At 41.0% G+C, this 23,265-nt stretch overlaps 1 protein-coding gene across 5 annotated transcripts in view; it reads right to left on the reverse strand.

Moving 5' to 3' along the window:
• Positions 1-249: 249 nt before the first annotated feature.
• zgc:113232 (uncharacterized protein LOC541546 homolog) overlaps positions 250-23,265 on the reverse strand; it is a 49,381-nt gene continuing 26,365 nt past the window's right edge. For all 5 annotated transcript variants that reach the window (XM_055163479.1, XM_055163478.1, XM_055163480.1 and 2 more), the window contains 11 exons: positions 22,655-22,708; positions 12,945-12,998; positions 11,377-11,448; positions 10,717-10,752; positions 10,360-10,404; positions 10,217-10,249; positions 9,309-9,455; positions 7,243-7,419; positions 6,117-6,207; positions 5,964-6,041; positions 250-1,297 (listed from right to left, as the gene is read on the reverse strand). In XM_055163479.1, the coding sequence (XP_055019454.1) occupies positions 1,092-1,297; positions 5,964-6,041; positions 6,117-6,207; positions 7,243-7,419; positions 9,309-9,455; positions 10,217-10,249; positions 10,360-10,404; positions 10,717-10,752; positions 11,377-11,448; positions 12,945-12,998; positions 22,655-22,708 (993 nt within the window). In that variant the 3' untranslated portion in view covers positions 250-1,091. The remainder of the gene's footprint in view (positions 1,298-5,963; positions 6,042-6,116; positions 6,208-7,242; positions 7,420-9,308; positions 9,456-10,216; positions 10,250-10,359; positions 10,405-10,716; positions 10,753-11,376; positions 11,449-12,944; positions 12,999-22,654; positions 22,709-23,265) is intronic.

Consider the following 23,265-nt stretch of genomic DNA (forward strand, 5'->3'; position numbering starts at 1 on the left):
CCTAATCAGGCCCAGACCTGGGACCAGACGAGGTCTGGTAACCTGCGTCACCGGCTCTTCAGAGAGCATGATTTAAATCATGTGAATGAACTTTAAGTGTACAGTGTAAACACAGAGGACTTTCCACTGACGTCTGCACCCTGTCATTTTACCACTGCTGTAAATAATAATTACACATAGAATAAAAATTATAATCATTTTACTTGTCCAGTATTTGGACATCTTGGTTAAAAAAAAGCTTTGAGGCAATTTACAAAATATTTACAAATGTTTATTCTTTTTCCTTTATTTAACAACAAAAAACATGAAGCCTAAAACCAACAAATGTGATCTCATAATTGATCCTGTACCAAGTATTGTGGACAGTTACAATATTTACTCCCAAACTGTGGAGTTTCCCAGAGTTCTGTAACATAAGCAAACCAAGTTTAAACCAAGTTTACACCAGGTCTAAACCAGGTCTAAACCAGGTCTAAACCCAGGTCTAAACCAAGTCTAAACCAGGTCTAAACCAGGTCCCATGAGAATTAAATGGTTTCTACACCACGACTAATCTAAGTCTATGCCAGGACTATACTGGGTCCAAACTAGATTTAGGACAGAACTAAATACAAGGACTAAACTCTCTAGAGAACATCTGAAATCAGTAAGTCTAAATGTTTTGTCATATTTTGGAAACTGACAAACTTTCAGTTGTTATATACAGTATTTATAGTGTCTACAAGTAATTATAACCACACATTTTACAGTAATCCAGTAACAAAAAAGAAATGTCTAAAATGAACAGAGCCAGGACTAAAATCCACATCTAAACCAGAACTACAGCAGGACTTCATCAGGACTCAACCAGATCTGAACCAGTTCTGAACCTGGTCAAAACCCGGTCTGAAATTTGGACTCTATCGAAACCAGTTCTAAACCTGGTCTTAACTCGGTCTAAACTAGTTCTAATCCCAGTGTAAACCTGGTCTAACCCTGGTCTAAACCAGGTCTGAACCGGGTCTAAACCAATTTTAACCCCAGTCTAAACTTGGTCTGATCTCAGTCTAAAGTCTAACCCTGGTCTAAACCTGGTCTAAGTGTAAACCGGGTCAGATCTTGGCAGCCGTGTGGGACTTGACCAGCCCCTGCTCCTTGCTCATCACTGGGGCGTAGATGGTGCAGTCTCGGGCCTCGCAGAAACCAGGGACTCCGGTGACTCCCAGGGCCCCGATCAGACCCACCGGGCCTGGGTGACCTCTGGGACCGCGGGGGCCCTCCATACCTTCCTTTGGCTCTGCTGCATAGCCTGGGTCACCTGAGGAAGAGGAGGAGCAGCTTTGAAACAGGTAAGGATCAGCAAATAATATCTATCTTTAGGTTAATAGCAAAAGAAAATATAATGTTGTCAAGAGTGAAGACGCTTTGATGACAGAATTGAATATTTCCCTCCTGGGACTACATAGACATGTTTTTAGGTTGTATGACTTTATGGGTGTAGTCAATGTGTTTTAATGATCAGTATAACAACACAGAGGGAGTATTACACTTGTGTGAGGTATTCACTGTTAACATGTCACAGATTTACATCACTATGTTGATTTTACAGTTTTGAAAATACTATATTTGCTGAAAACAATGCATTAACATTTCATTTTTGGTGCATTCGTTTCTGAGTCTCCCCTCTCTTTGCTCCCCACACTAAGTCACTCCCCCTTCAGAGTGCTGTCACAACACAATCAGCACACATCACAGTTTGTCCGGTTCTTGTGTACAGTGTTGTATCATGTTTTTGTATATTTCCAGAGAATTGTCGCGTGAGGCTTGTGGGCGGAGCCTTGTACAGAATCATAGCCTGTATAGACCCTTTCAAATCTTATGACATCAGAATGTTCAAGTTCAAAATGCTGGAATGGAGGCAAAATAAAGCTAACGTAATATATTTACAGTGATTAACAGATCTAAGTACTAATGACATAATAAAAAATAAGCAAGGCTGGGCAAAAATGAAAAGTATTAATCACATGAGTTTGAGTGATTTATCGCGACTGATTGCATGTTATACACAAAACTAATTAATGAATTAAAAAGTAGTGTATAGAGCATGTGAAATGTAAATGAAAGAGCCAAACATTTGTTGTGCAAACAGCATTTCTTTCAGAGTTGAACCCTCAGAGCCTTCAAGGATTTCTGAAGGCTCAAGAAAAAATACTGAATTAATTTTTGTACTACTAATATATTTTTTCAATGTTTTTTATTCAGTGAGTAATAAACACTTGGACTGATATACACGCATCAAGAATCTCAGACTTCATTTCTGCAATTTATACTGGGAAGGATTTTCTGAAAAAGTGAACATCAAACCTCCATGTTTGTTTTCCCAGTGGGATGTGTCTATTGACAAAGTTGATCTTTTCAAGTCTTTTGAACCATATCACTTTTGTTTCTGGTTCTGATATTGTCATATTTTAGTTTTGGGATTCGGACATCGTAATTGTGTGGTTGTTGGATCCTAACAGCGGAAAACAACTCTGTTTGTTTCCAAACTCCATAAATGCAAAAGTGAATCAGATGTGTGTGACTGTAAACCTCTAATCAAACTGTTTCTCTTCCCAACGGAATTAAAAAATAGTGAAAGGCAAAGGCGATGGGCAGGATTGATCCACGGGAAGGACAAAAAATGAAACATTTGTCTGCCTAAATCATCCCGAGTTTGCAGTGAATATTTTGTATGTGGAGCACCAACAAAGCAGGATCCCATTTGTTAATGGAGAGGAGCAGAAGACAAACAGACTGAGCTGCACTTTCTTCTTGTGGTTTACAGCAACATCACGTCTTGGTCTCTTTGCAGTGGAAGGTGTTTCTTGGTGAACAGTTGGTGCCTTTTGCTGTAACCAAGACTGAGTGAGGGATCGGGGTTTTGCTTTGTTGTCGCGCCACATACAAAATGTTCTCTGTAAACTCGGGATGATTTAGGCAGCCAAAGGTTTCCTTTTTCGTTCTTCCTGTGGATCAATCCTGCCCATCGCCTTCACCTTTCACTATTTTTCAATTCCGTTGGAAAGAGAAACAGTTTGAACAGAGGTTTGAGTCACACACATCTGATTCACTTTTGCATCTATGGAGTTTGCAAACACATTTCTCAAGCCGTTTTCCACTGTTAGGATCCAACAACCACACAATTACGATGTCCAAATCCCAAAACTAAAATATGACAATATCATAACCAGTAACAAAAGTGATATGATTCAAAAGACTTGAAAAGATCAACTTTGTCAATAGACACATCCCACTGGGAAAACAAACATGGAGGTTTGATGTTCACTTTTTCAGAAAATCCTTCCCAGTGTGAATTGCACAATGACCAGAAGTCTGAGATTCTTGACGCGTGTATTTCTTGGGAAACAAAGAGTTAATATAATGGAATGGAAATGGACCAATCATAGTTTTTCTTCCAGTGGTATCTGGGTAAATCAGTGACTCCCCCTGCAGCAGTGCACTAAACAAACACCTGCAGGACGTTTGGTGACTGCAGTGAAGGCTCGTGCAATTCAAGTCAATGTGGGGATGATTTAGAGTTTGACAGTTGTGTTAGCCAATCAGATTTCACTGAGTTACTTTTTCAAAATAAAAGACAGTGAGCAACAGACGTTTAAGGTTGTATGGAGGATTTTTTTTGTTTCAAGTTGTCAATGATAGCATTATAGAGGTGCAGTAGCCTTGTAATTATGATGACCAAAAAAAAGAGAATAAAAATTCATCAATTTGCCAATAGATAATGACACTGCCTCGTTATCTGTGAGCTGACAGGCTGTCAATCAAACTCCCTACGTTTCTAGCGTAACTGACTTGCCTGCGCGCCGCCGGTACGTGGTTTACGTACGCCTGTCATGCAGTCCACAGACGCAAGACGCACAGACGCTGTTTACTCCACCAACGCAACAGTTCTTAGCGGCTTTTTTTGACCTATATCTTCCTCGCAGTTAGCACAAAGTTTGTTGCAATGGCGACAAGAATCCAGGAGCAGTTAGCCACAAAAGAAAGTCCGTTTTTGAGGTCACTGAAAGAAGAAGACAAGGGGAAAAGCAGCGAAGCCAAACTAAGGTGATCCTTGAAGATTCATTCCAGCGATGGCGCAACTGAAGCAGACGCAGGGTCTAAAGACTGACGCATTGGTCCACAAATTACTCCTGGACAGGAAACTTCTGCTTATTATGAAAACGTACTTTATTTCCAAGAGCTGGACAAACGTTTTTCAGGACATGAAAGCGATATCCTATGTCTGAAAACGTCATTTTCAAGGCAAAGAAAGAGTCCGCTTGCTGCTGCGTGTTGTAGCTAGTTCATTCGCACTGAATCTCCGCGCAACCTTCTCTGCTCCCCTTTCCTGCTCCTGTCCCCGCTGCCCGATCCGCTCTTCTCCCTGCTCCTCACTTCTCCGGGCACGGAATCTCCGCGCACCGCTCCCCTCTCCCTCTCCCCTCTCCTCTCTCCTCTCCCTGCTCTCGCCTGCTCCGCTCTTCTCCCTGCTCCTCACTTCTCGTCCGCGCGAACGAAATGTCCGCACACCCGCTCCCCCCGCTCCTCACTTCTCCGTCTTGCCTAACCAACACTGTAGTTAGTTGTTTACAAGTCATGTGCAGCGCATCGGCTGTAAACAAACCTGTTTGTGGCGTAAGGAGGAGGCGGGAGGAGGCGTTTCTACGTAGGAGCTGTAGGGGAGGGGGGGTGGTTTCACGCATGCGCAACATTTGAAAAAGGACAAACAGTCGCTGGATTTCTTGTTCCTTGGAAAATCCTCTATACAACCTTTTACAATAAAAATAAATAAATAAGAACTGCGTTAATGACATTAAATTAATTGTCAGCGATAATGAATTAATTAGTTAACGCCAAATTAATGCATTAAAGTGCCCGGCCCTAGTTAAGAAGAATGGAAAAATACAGTTTTCTAACTGTAAAATTGTATTTGGGTTTCACTAAAAAGAATAATTTATGATGAAATGTGTAATAAATCTGTAGATGAAGTGAAGAACTGTCGTGGGCTCAACATTTCTGTAAGGATCTGTCCAGTAAAAACTCAATGTGGATTTTGCCTTTGTAAAAATACGTAGTGTCTATTAGGGATGTAACGATATCCAAATCTCTCGGTTCGATATTATCATGATATGCATCTCACGGTACGATATTTATTGTGATATTTTGGAGAGGCTTTTATAATTGTAGATAGGACACGTTTCTGCTTTTAAAATACTCCGACAAGTTTTGATGTGAATTATTTCCATCATAATCCCAAGAATTCAAGTAAAAAACATAACTTCATGTTGTCTGAGCTGAAATGAATCATGGGATATGTAGTTTTTGATGTTTATTAGCTGTTGCTACTATAAAATCATGCATTTAATCAAAAGAACTTGTGATTCGATATATTGTGAAGCCTCATGATATTATTGTGAGACATTGAAGATATGATATCATGACATTTCAGTTATTGTTACATCTCAAATAAACAAATAATGTAAACACAATTGTAAGTGTTTTTTAACTGGGCTCTGATATTATTCACATGTGTTTGAGTGGTTTTCATTTTCATAATTTGCGATATTCTGAAGTTAATCCTCATTATCCCATGAAAGTTGCATTATGTTTAACTTCACTTTTGCCTCCATTCCGGAATTTAGAATGCTTTTGGTTACAATTTTTCTATAAAGAAGTAGAGTAAAAGGAAAAATTTGGGGCTGAGTTTCATAATTTGGAATTTGGAAATTTGGAAAATCATAGCAACCAGAACGCCCTCTCTGGGAAAGAACACGCCTCATCTGTCTGTTAGTAATGTTCTTAGACTAGATTACCACAAACATTTTATTACCAAAGTGCAGCAGTTACAGAGAGAGAGAGACAGACAGACAGTGTTTTTTCAATATAGCTGCACACTTCCTATTCGGAATGCTGTGTCCATTTATTCTGCCAGTGCCTGCAGTTACCTCTGACTCCCTGGGGTCCGTCTAGTCCGGGGAGGCCTGTTCCTGGTTCACCGGCTGCTCCTTTGGCTCCTTTTTGACCTGAGCACAGAATATGTCCTCTGTAAACTGACCACTCTCACTTTGAACCTGTCTGAGCTGCGGTGCATTTTTTACCTGTCTCTCCATCTGCTCCCTTCGTTCCTTCCAGTCCTCTGTCGCCCTGAACTCCTCTGGCTCCTTTGGCTCCAGCTTTACCAGGTTTACCCTGAAAACACACAAATAATGATTATGCAAGCTTTATTTATATGTAAGTCTTATAATCCAGTTGGCAACAGCACAACCTCTCACTGCATAAAGCAGTAAAATCACCTTTTATTTAAAAAGATTATCTTTATTTAGACTTTTCCTAGAACAACTGACTTTTTGAAGACATCTCTAACATCCCATTTTGAGCTCATTAAAAAAAAAAAATTAATAATTTGTATACCATCTGCATCTAAACATAAAGTGTTTTATTGACAACCAGCCAGGAAGTAAGGCAGGTGTTCTATTAGTATGCTAGTTGTTGTGGCATCATGTTACGGCCCCAGGCCTCAGTTCTAATGAGTTTTGTGTGATTTTGCTGTGCTCTCGGGAGCCCTGGCCCGTGATTGGTGGGGCAGGTCTATGCCCACCTCCCTGCAGCCACCTCAACCTACTTAAGGAGATGACCTGCACCTGTTCGGGGCTGCTGGCCTTGGTGGCCAGTCTGCCATTTTGTGTTTGTGTGTTTAGTTTAGTTCTGTTTTATGCCTTTTTTGATTTGGTCACTCGATTCTGTTTGTGGGCTTATGTGCTTTAATTTGGGGAACTTGTGTTTTGGTTTTGTGTGTGTCCCTTAATTTTACCACTCTTTTTGTGTAAGCCTGCGTGAGCCCTTTTGTGGCACAAAACTGTTTATTCTGTTGTTCTGTTTCTTAGTTTAGGTTGTTTTCTGTATATTTTTAGTATTTTGTTAATTTACCTTTTACCTTTCTGTTAAACATTATTTAATTTATTCCATTTCACATCTTGGTTTTATTTTTGTTACTTCCCTCACCCCAACGAGCTGGGTCGTAACACATCAGCATTCTGGTCTGACAGTTGTGAAACGGTTATACGGAAGTTCAGTGAGGAGGAAGTCTGAACCAAAAAAACTGACAAAAAACTAATTCTGCTTTTCATGTTTTTTAAGATGGTAAAAAGATCAGGTACAGTGCCTTTAATTTCTACAGCAGTGGTGTTAATCCATTGACGGGACAGAAAGGTTAAGTTGCATTACCTGTTTGCCGATGCTACCCGGGGGTCCAGTGACTCCTGGGGGCCCCATCAGTGTGCGGTTGTTGATGGGACAGCCCTGAGAGCACTTTGCCCGAATCGATGCAGCGTACTGGGATATCTGCGCCTCCACCACCCCCCGACAGAGCTGGAGGACCTGCTCGTCTGTCAAACCAGGGCCCTGGAGACAAAAAACAGGATAGAACTAGGACTAGACCAGGACTGAACCAGACTAGACCAGGACTGAACCAGAACTAGACCAGGACTGAACTAGGACTAGGCCCGGGCTTAACCAGGGCAGAACCAGAGGCCTGTACTCTGAAGCTGGATTTGAGGGTTAGTGAGGTAACTTCAGGGTTGACTTTCGCTCTATGAAGCCAGATCACTTTCTTCCGGGCCGGATCTCTATGGTAACACACCCTGAGCGTTTAACCTGCTCCAGATCAGGTTATGTTTTCAATAAGATGAGAAAAAGAGAGATGTGAGGAGAAGGATATGGCGCCTGTACTTTTATTTCAGTCTGCACAGACTTACAGAGAGGAATGAACTGAAACACATTCAGTGTCTGCAGGTTCTGCCTGGAGTGTTAAATCATACTGTGTTACACTGTTACGACTCATGGCTCAAGAGTCACAAAGTACCACAGAGATGTGGGTTACTGGGCTGGTGTCCTTCAGGGAGGAGTGGGATTAGAACCTGGATGATGGCTCCAGTTACATGGAGTCAGGGATGCCGGGCCCAGGTGTCTCTGATACCGAAACCCCACCCCACAGCGGGATGGTGGGGGTCACAACACTAAACAGTCTATTCTGATCTGTGAAGGTTTGAAAATGAGGCGTGAGTCTTTCTGCGGGGCTTGAAACAATGGAGGTGTAATAAGATCTGGAAGATGAACCTGAGATGGTATTGTGTTGTTTTCAATGGTCTGTGCTCATTGACGTGAAGTGCCAAAACTGTTTTTTTTTTTCTGCATTACTTCCTGAATACTTACCTAGCCCCACCCACCGGGTGACATCAGAAATGTGCAGTTCTGACAAATCAGAGTGATAGCTGCTATAGTGGCGCTATTACAGGCTCACAGCAGGATGAGGCTAGCCTTTTTAGGCGCTTTGAGAATACGTTTCTTTTTTTTCAGTTCTGGTTGTGAAAATACAGAATAATTCCTGCAAACTCCTCCCTTTGTGAAAGCTGTGGACGCCCTGTCAGCTGAACACGGGCAGTTTAAGTTCCCAATAATCCACAGTGCTCTATGGTCAGGTAGAGAGTGTAATAAAGGGTTAGTCAGGTACAGACGGATTATTAGTTTCTGAACACAGCGGAGAATCTGCAGCCTGAGTGCAGAAAGCACCACTGTCTGTACATGAAGTTGCAACACTAGCCAGCGCTGTTGTCAGCACTAAAACAGTTTATCAGCATGTGATAAAATAAGTTCTGATGCTAAATGAACATTAGTGAGTGGGATACGTCTTAATGACCTGTACGTGTTTAAATGCAGGTGAGGCAGGTGATGCAGGTCTGGACCAGAGCTCCCAGGAGCTGCAGTACCTGGAACAGCCACTAGTTGAGCTCCCATGGGGACGGAGGGGAAAAATGTATGTTATAGGTGCCATTCACTCAGTCCACGGCGCTGCATGATGATGTCATAATCTGCTTCATGACTTAAGCGCACTGATGGTTCTTCTGTATCAGTGAGTGATATTCAAAGGCTCTACTTTCTGTGTGGCGTAACACGTGGGCGTGATTGGTCACTAAGTGTTGACTTCACATGAACACAGGGACCACGTTTTCTGCAACTTGTTCTTTATTATTTAAATTCATTGTATAATTTGTGATTTGGATTGGCCTTGTGCATGACTCCGCCCCCTGCTCTGTGACTCTGCTTCATTCAGAACTCCTTGACAGAGTTGTGAACCTGCTTCGTAGTATGACTCGTCTAGAGATGGCCAGGTCTGGGTTTGTTTATCCGGGTAAGAGGAACTTAAAAAGTTCAGCCAGCTTCAGGTCTCAGAACTAAGCCAGGACTAAACCCGGACATACTTGCAGTATGTAGATAATAATGTAGTTACTCACCGGAGCTCCGAGGACTCCCTTGGGCCCTGGTTTGCCTGATGAACCTGAGTCTCCGCTGGGCCCTCGCTTTCCTCTGGACCCTGGGATTCCTGGAGGTCCGACCGGTCCTGCGGATCCGTCTGGTCCAACAGCTCCTTTAGGCCCGCGCTGAGATGGAGGGAAAACCGTAAAAATGTCAAAATAAAATCACAAAGCTGAAACTACGTGGACGACTGAGAGCTTCCACAGACTTCTGATTCTTGTTTGGGATCAGCTCCACAAACTCGTCATATTAAACTTATGTATTAAAGTCCTTTTGACTGACAACAATCACGTCTTTGGGGTTGAATAACGGCCCCACTTTCTGAATCATTTGACTTTAGTTTATTTCTCGTGACAGAGAAGATGCTGAACTTTGTGCCAGTGTTTGTTTCACGTGGATAGACCCAAGAACGACACAGACATGAACGAACAAATCTGCATCTAACAATTCCACAGCAAACTCCACCTGAGAACCTGTGTCCAGCTCAGGTTCAGCTCTGGACAGTGCTGTGCTTGTGTCTTTCTTCTGCATTTTGGATCAATAAAAAACTTTATTATTAGATCCAGACAGTTCGAAGCTCTGGGGTTTTAGTCAGTAAGTGCTTTTACACTGTACTATTTGGGGAAAGTACTATATGTAGCCCACACCAATATGCTGGAAATACTTGTACTGAAAACTTTGAGCTTAAGAGATGTAGACAGACTAATAATAATGAAACAAAACACAAGTCCAGGGATTGTTTCTGATGACGTAACAGCTTTTATTTCCAGGGCTGTTCCTGGAATAGTCCTGTATTTTATTACTACTCCAGTAAAGCCTTTGTTGTTCCTGGTTGTGGGGCAGATAAACCAGTTAAACCTTTAGAATTATAGTAATAAGATCTCACCTGTCCTTTGTCTCCACGGTCACCTCTTCCTCCCTGAAAACCGATCACAAGTGAGAACGTGTGTCATGTCATCCAAACAAGAAGTTTATATTTGAAACAGTGATGATATTATGATTATAATTTAGATTATTTGTTTATCTAACCTTTTGTCCTTTGGCACCTTTGACTCCTTTCTTCCCGGTAGCTCCCTGTAAAAACATAAAAGCTCTAATAACTGTTTATTATTGATCCTTAAGACAAAGGAGGGGATACACAGACAGGTGGAACAGGAAGAGAACAGACTTCCTTTATTGCTGCTGATGGGAAATACCTACACAAAAAAAGCAACTGAAAATTGCGTCTTTGTTAAAGAGGTCTTTGTTCATTGATGGCGGTTTGACTGCAGTGTAAATAGTAGGTGTAGGCGCTCTGTAATAATCACTTAAAGTCTTCAACTCTTATAGATTTCAAAACTAAAATAGATTTTCAACAAAGCTATTTTGTCATAAATAAAGTCTTACCTTCTCTCCATCAGGTCCCACTTCACCTTTTGCCCCCTAAAAACAACAGAACATTTGACATTTTACAAAACTGCTCTGATCTGGTCTAATCCATTGCTGAACCTATAAATAAATATATATATATATAAACCAGGTCTAAACCAGGTCTAAACCAGGACTAGAACTAGCCAAGAACTAAACCAGGACTAGCCAGGCTGGCGCCACCTAGTGCCTCCACTCAAGTTCATTCCTCTCCAGCTCTACATCAGGAATCAGAATACACTAGACGATTTGCAAAAACCCTGGAAGTGCGAGTTCAGGCACCAGCCAATCAGCGAAGAGCCAAGCATTCTATGTTGACAATAATTCTCGAGATTGAGGATTTCAAGTCAGAACAAAGAGAATGTTTGGTGAATTTTATCAAGAGGAAAGACGTTATTGTCCTTCTTCCTACTGGATTTGGCAAAAGCTTAATATACCAGTTAACCTCATTAGTGGTACATTACATACATCACGACGATCACAACGAATCTTAATGCTGCAAGGTCAGATGGTTTCCACGAAGTGAAACCGACTGATGAATCAGGCCAGACCAGGACTAGACCAGGACTGAACCAAGTCTAAACCAGGACTAGACCAGGTCTTTTTACCGTCTGCTCTGGATGTTTGGGCCTCACTCACCACTGAGCCCTGCAGTCCTTTGGAGCCTGGTTTTCCGTGAACTCCTGCGTCTCCTGGAGCTCCTCCCTCGCCCTAAAAAATACACAAAATATCAATTAGCAAATAACACATCCATACCGTCATTCGTTTTTGACATTTATTTCAGGATCTACTGTATCTCAAATAGGTGATGCTACCAGGTCCAAGTTACAAGTCAGATCTGTGGAGAGGTGACTTCACTCAGTTAGAATGCATGTTTGTGAATGTATTTCTGAGCAAAACACACTGAAAAAACACATACAGCAAACATCTTCAGTGAAATGAATCCAAGATAGACGTGTTTAATGCCATGAAGCTTTCCAGGCAAAGACGAGCATCAGACAGTTTCATAGTGCACTTTTACGCTGATTATCTGATTAATTTAACTTTTAAAAATAACATTACAGTTCTTCATAGTGGTGCTGTGGGTAAGTCTAGAAGTCATAAAAGTATGATGTGTTTTTCCCTTTGTTAGTGGGTGTTCCCCTTAATGTCATGTGTGAAGGTTAATATGACCTTATCTTTATTTACTGTGAATTTACTGAAGTCATTCTAACCTTTAAAAGTCACTGTGCTCTTTAAAAACATCAACATGGACTTTCAGAATAAGAGCCTGAGGTTAACCTGATAACCTAGCTGCTTTTATGACCTGGTCCCTGAAGGGTTGACCAGGTTTTGTATTCACCCTGTGTGTGTGTGTGTGTGTCTGTCCACCCGTGATAATTCCGCCATTTATGGACCGATGGTCACCAAATTTGGTACGTGGGTCAAGCCCTTGAGCTTGATGCCCTAAAAAAAGTTTGGTGACAATCTGAGGTCATTTGAGGTCACATGGGTCAATTGAAAGGTCACGTCATTATAAAGGATTTGGCAATTTCTGCAAATTCTGAACCATCTGCAACCTAAAATATTCACCCAATTATCACACAAAGTTGGCACAAACATAACCGGGCACACTGGACGTTACAGGTTGAAACTGGTCAAGGTCAGTTGAAGGTCAAGGCAACCAAGGTCAAATATGTGTTTTTGGTCATAACTCCGCGAAGGAAAGAGCTCGAGCAACAGGAGAGTCTCAAAATCTCAGAAAAATGATGATCTATTTATAATTCTATGCATTTGTAGAGTCAAATATGAATAGTTTTCCAGATAATCACTAATTCTAACAGTTTCTTTCTCTTTCAGTGTAGCCGTTAAAATTCTAATTGGAACAAAAATCATTTCCATTTCTTGTTTTTCTGGTGAAACACAACACACTGATCTACAGTCACACAACTAACATACACACAACTCATGAAAAATGACATTTTGTTCCACACTAGTGTAAACAGACATTCTCATGTGTGACCAACATCACACTAATGTTCATGGGCCTGTACACATACACACATTACATTGTGGATATAATGATCATGTCATATGGGCTGGACTCCTCATAATCTGCTTCTGTGCTGATGATCTGAACCCACCGACGCCTCATTTGACATTGTTGCTACCTCTGATTGCGCTTGTTTCCCTTTTTTCTCTGTTTTGAAATTGAAACTGTAACTCACCACAGCTCCAACTCTTCCTCTTCGTCCCCTCACGCCACGGTCTCCTTTAGCTCCCTAAAAAAACAGACATTACATTTATTAACATTTAAAATGAAAATTACACTAAATATGATCTGGATTCTAACCCACAACCTCGTAAATGAGATGCAGAAGATATCTAGTACATCATTTTACATCGTGTTCATTGTAAATCACAATTCAGAATTTGAATAATCACAAGTGTAAGTTCAGAGCAGTGGGCGGAGATAGGAGGTAGGTGAAAACAGGACAATACAGGATTCCTCAAACATGTGAGAAGCAAAGAGAGAGTGAAGAGCCCTGCGTCCCGAGTCACAGTAGTTTCATAATTCATGTCTATAATATTTAGGCCATGGTAAATAAATCAAGTGTTAAGTTGGAGTATTCATATAGAGCACTCTAGAGCAGTTTAGGACCTAGTGTGGCACTACCACATAATGTATATTACAGAATCCATAAATATAACCACACTTCAGCCAAATGGAACACATTCAAATGCACTAGAAAACAGCTAAAATGTCTATAATATTCACTCCCTCTCTTTGATAATCAGAAAAGTATTCTTGTGTATTTGTTGTGACTATTGGTATTCTCGGCCTCTGTACATGTCTTAGCTGCATGTGTGCTGTGAGTATTACAGATACATGTATCTTCATGTACCAGGTGTAGATGGTGTGAAGATCATTACTGCCATGTAGCAGAGGGAGGTGTGGATCAGGCCAAACAGTTAAACCACTTCTTCAGAAGATTTGGTTGTGCTGTCACATCCTCCACTGGGGCCACTGCTCCTCTATCATCCCACAACAACAGTGACACCGCTCATTCTTTTGCTTTGGTATCCTCACGTGACTGTCCCACAGAGAGCATCACAGAGAGCATCACAGAGAGCATCACAGAGAGCATCACAGAGAGCATCACAGCGAGTCATCTAAGAAGAATCTGTGTCAGTAAAGCAGCAGGGCCAGATGGAATATCTTCAAGACTCCTGAAGGCTTGTGCTGCTGAGCTGGGGAGCATCTGCAGGGTATACATGACCGGTCAAAAGTTTTAGAACTCCACACTTTTTCCATTTTTTTTATCGTTTCCTGTTGATCAAAACATATTCTAAACTTTTGACTGATGTGTGTGTTGACCTTTGGCAGATAGAACAGCTGAACACACTCGTGGCTCGTTCTTTTTACAATAGAAATCAAATATTGTTGAGAAAGTTCTTTCCAGGTCTGTTGCAGAAGTTCCATAAATGTGTGACACTTGTAGGTTGCTTCACTCTTCTGTCCAGTTCATCTCAAACCAGCTCGATGGGGTTTAAGTCTGGACACTGTGCAGCTGGACACTCCAGGTTTTCAAGCTTTACCATCTTGTTCTTTTTTCCTGAGGTCGTTTTGGTAGAGCTTGGACTTATGTTTTGTTCTTTTATCTTTTTTTTTTTAACCTCTGTCTGTTCAGTTCGTACCATTTCAAGCGACTCATTGTACTGGCACCACTTCAATTGCAATAAATAACTGTAAAAATTAGGATGTTCTAAAACTTTTGACTGGTAGTGTATTTAACATGAGTCTGAGTCTGGGGAGGGTCCCTACTTAATGGAAGATATTCTGTATTGTCCCCGTCCTCAAAAAGCCTCATCCCAAGGAGCTGAATGACAACAGTCCAGTGATGAAGACAATGGAGCGACTGGTTCTCCACCACCAGCACAGACCCCAGATCAGCCACGCCCTCCTCCCTCTGCAGTTTATCGGGAGAAAGTTGGGGTAGATGATGCTGAGCTCTACCTGCTCCATAGGTCCCTCTCTCATCTCGACAAAGGTAGTTGTGCTGTGAGGATGACCTTTTTGACATTTAACACCATTCATCCTCTGTTGCTCAGAAACAAACTAATCGAGATGGAAGTGGATTCTTCTCTGGTTAGCTGGATTACAGATGACCTCACTGGGAGACCTCAGTATGTCCAACTGGGGGACAGCATCTCTGACAGGATCTCTGACACTGTTGTCTGCAACACTGGATCTCCACAGGGACTGTACTGTCACCAGTTGTGTTTACGCCTGTACATACCGGACTTTAGATATGACTCAGAGCTGTGTCACCCGCAGAAGGACTCTGTCACTGTTATACACCCCACAATGTCTGTGTCATCAAAGGGGAGTACAGGCAGCTCATTGAGGACTGTGTGGTTTGGTGCAGAGATAACCACCTTCAACTGAACACCGCAAAGACCAAAGAGATGATGGTGGACTTTAGGAGAGCAGGACACAGTTGCTTATAGAGAGTTATATACTGGACTGGTCAGAGAATACAGATCTGCTCTAGAAAATGGGACAGAGCAGTCTGTACTTCTTCAGAAAGCTGAAATCCTTTAACATCTGCTAAAAGCTCCTGCCATGTTCTACCAGACAGTCATCTCCAGTGTCCTCTTCAGTGTTGATCTCTGCTCTGATAAATATTTGGATAGTGTTTAAAGAATGTGTCTAAAGGGCATTAGTGACACAGTTCAGTTTCTGTTTGACTCAGGAATGCCACATATAGTAAGCAGAGGCGTGGGTGAGAAGTGAACATGTTAAAGTGCAATAGATTAAAGTGTCACCATTCTTAGTGGGGGGTTTCTAACTGCTTCTTTCTGTGGCTCCCAATGAGCTCTATTCATGTTTACGTCACAAAACTGGCAGACATTTGGAAACATGAGGATGACAACTTCCTCAGTGTCATGGATCTATAATAAGAACTTTTATTACGGTTCTATGGTTGGTTTTAGTGACTGACAAAATCTGAAGACAAAAACTGACCCGGTTTTCTTCATCTGGATGTCACTGTATTCTTTCTTTTTTCCTTTTATGAACTGCCTCTTAATTTGTGTATTATAATTTGTCTAACGTAATAAAATATATATGTCACTGTAGGGTTCTGTCATGTTCGGCAGATCAACAGTTCCAACCAGCTGCCTGTGAGGGGCATTGAGTCCCGTCCCTCATGGAAAGCTCTGGCAGATTGTGAAGACGCTGCTGCTGAATCCACCATTTTATCACACACCCAGTACATAGACTGTATATATATAAATATTTTTATCTGGTCCAGTATCGGTAACTACACGGGCAGTTGTCATCTGCATGTTTCCAAACGTCTTCTGGTAAGCATGATTACATGATAAGCATATATATTTTTAGCAATAAAAACACAGGCAAATGAGTGACTGGAAGTAGTGGAGTTTATCTTACATTGCAAAACCAGATAATATTATGTCTCTGCAGAGGATATTTAAGAAATGTTACCTGTTACCTTATCAAAACAGGTATTACCACATGACATCAGAAGGTGGATCAGTGTTTTCAGTTTGAGTGAAGAACTAAATGTGCAGGGTTGGTATGTTAAATATGTGAATGAAACAAAACACAGCTCCAGGTCTGTTTGTGATGAAGAAATGACATTACACAGATCAGAAAATAGTGTCATATGGTTGGTTGAAATTTCACAGATTTTTTTTTTTTGTATATTCATCCATTCATTTAGACTGTAGAGAACAGTGAGGCCAGTCTGTAAATATTTCACTTCTCTACAACACAAGCTGAGTGCATCCGGTTTGCCAGTATTCATAGTCACGGTTTCTACCACAGTGTCTATACTTAAGCCTTTTTCTGTTTCATCTGAAATGTCAGCTCTTGCCTGTCACGATAATTTCTATATGCTATACTATATACAGTTATTTTTGGGATGAATATTTGTCGTGGGTACTTTTTCTTTGCACTAGTAGGGGAGTTTTTGTTCTTTTTCTGTACTATGATTAGTAGAGGGTTGAATAAATATTACTAATATGACTATAACATCATTATAGATGTATCTAATGAAACCATTTCATTCTGCTATTTATTTTTTGCAGCTAATTCTTTTGTAACAATATTGTACTTTTAGAATATTTTCTTGGGATTCTCCTGCTTTTTGATTATTCGTCTATATTTTCTTCAGCAATATATCGTGAAAGGTTTACTTACAAGACAAGCCTATGTAATATAAACCCTTATTTGTCCCACAATGTCCTCAGAAATTAAGATAAATGTCTACTGCACACAAATCAAGAAAGAAAGACCTGCGGAACTCCTCCTTCACACAGCGAGGTTCAGACAATCTCCCATCTGAGCCTATTGTTTTAAAGGGCCCATCTCATGTAAAATAACTCTTTTCACATTCTATCTTCTGCACATAAACAAGCACAATTTGGGTTTTGGAACATCAATTACCCAATAGTTATGAAATCTTACTGATTTCTTGGAGACCAGGAACTATGAAAGACTGACTATCACTCATCCCCCCGCCCGTCCTGAGAAAGCACAGGCTCCGCCCTCCAAACGTGACGTAGACTCTGAGTGAGCCGCCCTTCCTCCGCCCATCTCAGGGAGGGAGGAGGCCGTTGTAAAGCGCCTTCTGCTTCATCAAATGTGTCATAGTTGTCGCTGCTGCGTCATCGTTGTAGCAGCTTTAGTTCGTTGTCACGTGTGAGGGCGACAAATACAAGACCCACACATCACTCTGAGAAGGTAGAAAACTCTGAAAAGTTGATTTTGCATGAGATGGGCCCTTTAAGCTATTTATACTCTGCAGCTGATGTCAACACCATGCCCAACATTAGACTTTTATCTGAGCTTTAATCTGAGTTTTAACCATAGACTGTATAAAGAAGTGAACTAAGCGAGTGTGACGTCACCCACAGCGTTCAGCTCCATGCAAATGAAGCTCGTGATGCTCACAGTCACAGGGTGAATCTGGAGGTGGGCTCTAAGGATTTTTTTGGTGGGCTAAATAACGAAAGAAAAACATCAGGACCATGTGGACCGGGTTCATATCAACATTTTAAGTCCAAAATAACAAAGCTCACAGCAGTAGGTACAGAGAGACGGACAGCAATATTTCAGTGGAAGTCAATGGGAGCCAGGGCAGAAGGAGCCGAAAGAGCCGCATGGAGACTCCCTATTTGGCGCATTAGTCCAAGTATCCATGTATAGAGTATAGAGTCTATGTACCAACCCATCAGCACATTTAGATCTGAGACGTGTAGAGTCAGTGTTGATTGTGTAAACCTTCACTTGTTTTATCTGACATAATAATGAACATGTAAAAATGGCATCTGAGCCACTTTCAGTGAGATTCTGAACTTGTGTGGCTCTGGTGACACTAAAGCTCCTCTGTTAAATGAGAATGTGGAGAGAGCAGAGGCATGACAAATACCATGAAATAAACCTTTTACTTTAATAACCTTTTACAGACTTTAATGTGGGGGTTGACTTTATTTATCTGGGAGGGAGTGTTCAAATGAACTCTGGGAAATGTAGCAACAAGCAATGATGAATGTGTAGGAGTAAACTCCCACTGTACACTATCAGTGTACTGTGCAGGAAACACCAGTGTGTGTACTTTATTGTTTTCAAAGTACTTACTGTAAGTAAGGTCATATCCTCTTACATACAAGGAACTAGTCATGCACCTGTGGTTTCAGGTATAGGCCTATTTGCTCTGATCCAGAACAAAATCCCTGAACCATAAACTGTATAAATGGACAGAGCTAACACACTGACAACCATGATGCAAGAAGCGAGCATGGGCCACTCCCGCCTCCGTTCATTCCAAATCACTTTCTTTTCAAAAAACATCATCACTCTCTTTACTTGATGCTGTGAGCCTTGTCATTTTGGTCTTAAAATGTTCATATTAACCTGCTCTACATGATCATGGAGTTTTTATTTCAATATCTGAACAATAATAGCAGCGATAATGTTAGAAACAGGTTTGACAATGTTTCTAAGTGCCCGTTACCTGTTGTACCAGCAGTGCGACCTGGAAAGAGCATTGCCTCCAACAGCCAGTATCCTCTGTCCTGCACGTACTTGAAGAATTATTAACAGTACAAGGCTAGACAGTTCATGAAATTTGAATCAAAATCAAGACTGAGTCATTATAATGTTCAATGATCGACCTGGAAGTTTTTAAGGGAGAGGTCTACAGTCAGTCCTCTGTCAGTAACACTGTGGTTTGGAACAGACACAAAACTGGAGGAGGAAATGTGGCTATTTTCTGAGTTAAACGGCAACGATTAAAAGTCTACCTTGTTTATGTTCATTAATTCATTCATAAAAATCGATATTAATTAATATATCACATCTGGATCCATTTTGTTCATCATTTAAAGAAAGAAATGTTTTTTCCTGTCTGGGCACTGCTATCAGATGTCAGTTTCAGCAGAAACTAAAACCTAAGAATCTATATCTGGGCTCGGTCAAGCAGAAGTAAACAACAAGGCCAAAAATTTAAGTTAATGCATCTGATATAAAAATGTATTGAACAGATACATATGTACTCTAGTTTATGAAACTGTTGACCTTTTTTCTGTACCATTTTTGGTTCTAAAGTTCCATATGTTTTAAACAGACCATGTATGAAACATGGAACAAAAATGATTTCCCAAATTTCAAAGACCTGCAAATCATGTAAATAAATGGATGTATTTCATCATATCTTGTGTTATTCCATCTTTGAACTGTTGATGAAAAAAAAATGTATTTAAAATGATAAAAATTTGCTTGGAAGGACTGCCATATTTTATAGAAATAGTTTCCTTTCATTTTGAAGTAATATTAAAGTATTCGAAAGAAAAAAGTTGACAAATGATGTAAAATCCTGCACCTTCTACTTGTTTGCACAATTTTCCCTCCATTACTTTTCCCTCCGTTACCATGACTTTTCTTAATAAAAAATCTCATGAGTCAAAAAGTAAGAGGTTTTTCAACCTAATCTTGTACCATATGGTAGAAAACTATATGAAGCAAATATTCAAACCAGTTTGTTAAGGATATGTAAGTGTTACATGCAGGCATTTGTTTTGTTTTTGTACTGCTCTGTCCTCTGCCCTGTGTGTTCAGGTGCTGTGGGTGTGACCGGAACTGGAGCTGATTGGCCAGCTAGCTGCCAATCAGAGTGGAGAGGGCTGTTTAAAAGGAGCTGTGTGCTGCCTCTCTCTCTCTCCGTGTATATGGCTGCTAGCCCAGGTTTGTTTGGTTGGGAGGATTGGTTAGGTATGTTTGGGGATCACTGTACATTTCACACCACGTAGATTTTTGTTGTTAGACACACTAGTTATCAGTTGTTGCCACCCTTGTTGTTTTGAGTTTTCCAAATTCTCTTTGTTAGACCAGGTAGGCTAGGCTTTTGATTTCTTTCCTTTTTGTAGCCTAGTTTTCAGTTAGGGCCTGTTTTGTTATACCTTTTTGTTTGTTGATTTGGCACAACTGGCCCATGCCTCCTCCCACCAACCTTTTGTTCATTTTTTGTGCACTTTAATGAATGTTTGGCTGTCAAACAAAAAGTTTGCCAAACCGACTTTGCCTCAAGGGTTGATTTATACACGTTGTGTCCCTTGTTGGACATAGGGGACATAACAGTAAGTGAGAACCAAGAGTTATCACTGTTTGGATTTATTGCCCAAAAAGTGCTGCATATTTCATTCCCTCCGTTACCGACATGAGTTTTTAAATTTTTTGTCAACAACTTGAAAGAATCTCACAGGTTTAACTTGACCCTGTTGGAGTGTAACTCTTTCCTACATTCTGATACTTTACTTATTTCAATAGTCCCTCTAGTTTCTGAATAAGAGACATTTGAATGTCAAAAATCTGCCTCTGTTTCCCTCCGTTACCGCTTGACCGGACCCACCTGTATCAGTATCTGTATCTGAGAAACTGAACTGAGAACTGAGAAAGCCAGACCAGTGCATCTCTAGTCTGCAAGGTATGAAAACCTGTCTGTGTCGCTTAAAGAACACATACTGTAAAAGATATAGATACGTTTTAAGGACAAATGACGTCCTCCTCTGTGAATGCCACGCTAACAGAGCCATGCCTTGCACTTAATACAGTTTGAGTCCAGAATTTGACCAGCAATGATGATCAGTCCCCATCTTCAGCTCCTATCCCTAACCCTAACCCACTGTGACATACATACTTCATTCTCCTTTATTTTCTTAATGGGTGATACATGTAGGATTGAGCAGCGCTGTGTCGTCATTTTGGTCTAAATATAAAAAAATAGCTGTGCTTTAGTGGGATGTGCAGGAGGGGCCCTCAGCATGCGGCGCTTTGTTGTCATGACCTTAACGGCCAATTCAGCTCCCACTGGGCACCACAGTTTTGTAAAGTCAGCACACTTGTTTCTTTTATTACGTTGTTTTAATTCATATTGTAATTCTAAATGTCCAGATGATAACAGAATGATCCACGGGTGTCACACACAAACACAACAGCTCTGCTTTAAGTTGTATTCTCACATTTACAGCATTCATACACATTTATAATATATTTATTTTGTCTCCACTTTACAGGTTTCCTTGGACAAGCAGGCTATGATTATCTGTTTATGTTTTGGATACACTATAAAGCTGCTATTGACGTAAAGAATGATCTGATCTTTTTGTATGATGACAAACAGCATTATCAGGACGAGGAGGAATGTCTGAGGCACACAGGACATGACACACACACACACACACACACACACACACACACACACACACACACACACACACACACACACACACACACACACACACACACACACACACACACACACACACACACACACACACACACACACACACACGACTCTAAACTAACTAAACTAAACTAGACTAAAATGGCACCAAAAGGTTGAACATCACTCAGCTCCAACAAAGCATCACAGAGCAAACAGCAGGAGGCTACAAACCTCTGAAGTGCCCGTCCAAAAGCCCCTGTCTTTATGAACACACCACCGCTGTCTCCCTAATGCACACACTACATACACACATGACACCACACATTTACAGTCAAATGAAAAGTGATACTGAAGTGTGTATTTCAACAGAACACACACTTCTTTTAAAAATTGCTTTCACTTTTTTTCCTTCTTGCTTTCTCTTTCTCTCTTAGTCTCTCTCTCACACACACACGCACAGACAGGCACACACACATTAATTCCCAATCATCTACATTGTGCTAATTCTGCCCCCCCATTCTTCCCTCTCTCCATTTTTTGTTTGCACACGTCAGATTCACCTCAGTGTTTATTTTTGCACAGATGTTCTACAGTTGCATAGATTTCAGCAGCTCACCTGTCAAAGTCTGCACCTGTCTCTCCTGTACTGTATTATCGTGGAGTGTTGGCTCTCATTGTTGTCATAAATCTGATAACACACACTACACAACTTCATGTGCATTTCCTCTGTCTTCTACATTGGACTCATGTTTTTCATTTACAGATAAATCTTAAACTGGAATCTCTGGTGTCACCTGATAAGTTGAAGAAAATTGTAAAGAGTGTGGTGACCGAGACGTGAGTTTTTCTTGAGAGACACAAGATGCATGGTTTTATATTGTGATACTTTGTGATTTGATTGTTTTGTATAGATTGTGTTGTTGCTGCCTTGGCCATTTCTCTCTTGAAAAAGAGATTCTGAATCTCAATGGGACCTCCTGGTTAAACAAAGGTGAAATAAAACAAAAGGCCCTGTTTGATAGATTCAGTTCTCACAGGAGCAGGATTGTTCTGTGTCTCCTTTAGCGTCAGAGAGACTGTGGGGATTTGGCTTGTAGTTATTTGGTTACCATGGCAGCAGACACTTGTTAAATGAGGCGCTCATTGTCATTATAGTTTGTGAAGCAGAGTGTTTGCGTTCTTACCTTTGGTCCGAAGGGTCCTGGCTCTCCCATGAGCCCCGGGACTCCAATGGGGCCCTGAACATGACACAAACATGTATATAATACATAAAAGACACAAACGTCACAGTACAATATTACACTGAATTTAAAGAAGGTCTAAGTGACATCAAATGACTTGAATGTCAGAGGTGAGAGCTGCCTCTGAGATCAAACTGTGTGAGTGTCTGGAGTCTTGAGTCCTGCTCTTACTGCATCTGCAATCATCTTTGTGAGCAACACAAAACACGAGCTCACCTCAGTCACACAAGAGCTCCACCTCTCCCCTTTAACTTTTCACTCACCCACTTATACAAACACAGAAACACCACTAGCCTCAGTATGTACTGTATTGTAATTATGGAGGCGCACAGAGCCTGGAGCCTGATATTCACTCCACGACTATCATTTCAACTCCTCACGCCCTGTAGTGTGACAAACAGTGTCATCAGACTAAAATACATGGTGGAGTGAAGAGCAGCTTTAGTCTGGGTTCGTTTGTCAGTATAATTATATCCACAGAATGTGCAGAAGTTATTTCACCTACTATTACTTCTGACTGGTTTCACTACATTTTTATTTCAATTCAAATGATT

The sequence above is a fragment of the Boleophthalmus pectinirostris genome, unplaced genomic scaffold (assembly GCF_026225935.1).
Source record: "Boleophthalmus pectinirostris isolate CB_2022bp ecotype Guang Dong unplaced genomic scaffold, ASM2622593v1 HiC_scaffold_6, whole genome shotgun sequence".
Classification (NCBI taxonomy): domain Eukaryota; kingdom Metazoa; phylum Chordata; class Actinopteri; order Gobiiformes; family Gobiidae; genus Boleophthalmus; species Boleophthalmus pectinirostris.